The sequence below is a fragment of the Asparagus officinalis genome, chromosome 1, assembly GCF_001876935.1.
Source record: "Asparagus officinalis chromosome 1, Aspof.V1, whole genome shotgun sequence".
Classification (NCBI taxonomy): domain Eukaryota; kingdom Viridiplantae; phylum Streptophyta; class Magnoliopsida; order Asparagales; family Asparagaceae; genus Asparagus; species Asparagus officinalis.
This window is the reverse complement of record NC_033794.1, coordinates 15,779,559-15,782,058: the sequence shown is the minus strand read 5'-3', so window position 1 is coordinate 15,782,058 and position 2,500 is coordinate 15,779,559. Positions and strand designations below refer to the sequence as shown.

Here is a 2,500-nt window from a genome sequence, read left to right as displayed (position 1 = left end):
ACATCAAACAGACAATTAAAAAAATCATGTTGCTCGAGCTAACATTAAAAAATTGCAAGAAGAACTGGAACAGTTTATGACCATCAAAACCTTCTATCAACAATGTTGCTTAAGAGCATGTTTCGGAACTATAAATTAAAATCCACTTGGCTTATCTAAAGTGTTTGGTACATTTGGTGGAGTATAATCCGAATTCAAACTTTACATGTTTGGCAATTGGCAAATGAGTAGATTATAATCCACCATTGTTGTCAAAATGACCAAAAAGGACATGGCTCTAAATTTAAGCATTAGACCACCTATGAATACAAATTTTCAAGGTTTATAATCCATCAAAAAATAAGCTATGGTACCCTAGCTTATTTTTTGGTGGATTATAATCCAAAATAATCCACTTGCCTAACATGCAAAAGTGGATTATAATAATCCACTTCATCCATTTGCGAAAGATGCTCTAAGCACTGTGATAGAATGCAGAATAAAAATTATCTCCATGTAGCTGATGCCACTATAACCAAAACTTAAATGTAATAAGATTTGTTGTCCTCTTTGCATAACAGAATTCATAATAAAAATATTCTCAGAGGCAACTCATCATAGTGGAGTGCGTTTATGACTAACATAATTGTAGAGACAGACAAAGAATATTACAAAGTTTAGTTAAAAATATTATATTTTATCCTCTCAAACAAAATAATACTGAAGATATTCAACTTTGCTACTCAACATAATAGTCACTGGATTAGATGGCTTCCAACTTGGCAATGAATATGAATGAGAAAAAGAAATGGATCACGGCATATAATGGATCAACCAAGCACTAACCTTACTGAATTTGATATCTGGAATGCCATCTCTGAAGAGAACCTCACCCAACGATCCTTCCAACTCCTGAAACATATTAATTCAGCAAGAAAAAAGATGATACATTAAACTCCATGGCGCTTCTCAGGCAACAGAAAAAGGGATTAGCCTATAGCCAGGCACTGTACAGAGGAAATCACACTAAACAATAATGCAATTAAATTACTGTCTCGTGCCTCGTGGTACAACGCTGCATCAATTTACATGCAGAAAAAAGTAAAGACGAGTATTTTAAAATAAATGGATGTCAAAAGATTAAATACCAGGGTAGACATCTTAAGCTTGATATATAAACCAAAGTTCAGAGCCAAGGATACATCAATCACCAAGGGAAATTACAAAATATAATCAATCATTAGAGACATAGGATGAATACTGCCCTTAACACTGAAGTACTTACAACAATCCTATAAGAAACAACAATGTCCATCAGCACTAAATTATAATAATAGGAAAAGAGTTCTGTTTTCCACATTTTTAGTTTTTTCTATATGAATATAAAATTTCTGTTTCTTCTTTTAGGTTTCGCATGGTGGAAGAATCATTCGAAACCTGATATACAGAAAAACTAAAAATACTTGTTGGTAGTGCTTAGGAAGAAGGGACTTCTTATCTTTCTGCTTGAGTTTTCTAGAAGCGTCAAGCTACAAATATTATTAGAGGCTTCCTTGATTGAGTCATATCTTAAAAAAACTAAAAAAGGTTATGGAAAATGCTTCAAGCAACCCTTAGGGTGCTCACTTGAATGCAAACACAAACCTCAGATAGTTTTTAAGGGGACATTGTAACTTTTTGGCAGTATAAAAAGACCCATACATATCTCCTTGAAAATTGTGTAGTTAATTGTAACACTGCTTTTGTTTATGATGTTACCTGTTGTTGTGATAGCTCTCTCCATGTCTCTCGTACTTCTTCTGCCATAGCATATGAATATTTGAATTTATTGCACATCTAGTTACGCATTTTCTGCTTTTCTTCATGTATTATTGTCTAGTATTTTAACAAATTTTCTGCATTTTACAAGACTTCCGAATATTTCAAGTAGCTAGAACTCTCCACACACGTTTAGTGGATGCAAGATCCATTTAAGACTTGTCACTGAGTGGCTATTAGGATCACTAAAAGATAACACCTTAGTTTCAAATTTAAGACAATTGTAGATATATAGATAATTCGATTCAGCATTAAACGTTACCGCTGTCAAGTAATGAGTGTCATTGTATTCCCCAGAAATTGATAGTTATCATGGGTTTCCGATGTAATCACTTTTTCTTTGTAAGGATAAGTGATTATAGTATGATTTTTGGAACACAATCCCTGTCTGATCTCATCAATAGATGTTAGCATGTATCATAATCCTCTCTCCTAGTATTCTAGTAAGCAAGGAAAAATAACTAACATGTAGCAATATATAAACAGCTATTACAGCCATGAAATGAAATGTTTGATTTCCAACATTTTTTATCCCACCCGTAGGTGGTCTTCCTTGTGAAATCAGCAATTATGTTTACCATGTTCTCGTCAAGTAACGATTCAAGTTTTATTAAGATCCCTTCTAATTTGAGCCCATTCATGTAACAGGACCATCAACGTGTCATAGTTTGATGACAGTTGTGTTTCTTACTATTCTCAGAGT

At 33.4% G+C, this 2,500-nt stretch overlaps 1 protein-coding gene across 2 annotated transcripts in view; it reads right to left on the bottom strand.

Moving 5' to 3' along the window:
• LOC109819480 (uncharacterized protein slr1919) overlaps positions 1-2,500 on the bottom strand; it is a 34,620-nt gene that overhangs the window by 13,963 nt on the left and 18,157 nt on the right. For both annotated transcript variants that reach the window (XM_020385218.1, XM_020385226.1), the window contains one exon: positions 826-891. In XM_020385218.1, the coding sequence (XP_020240807.1) occupies positions 826-891 (66 nt within the window). The remainder of the gene's footprint in view (positions 1-825; positions 892-2,500) is intronic.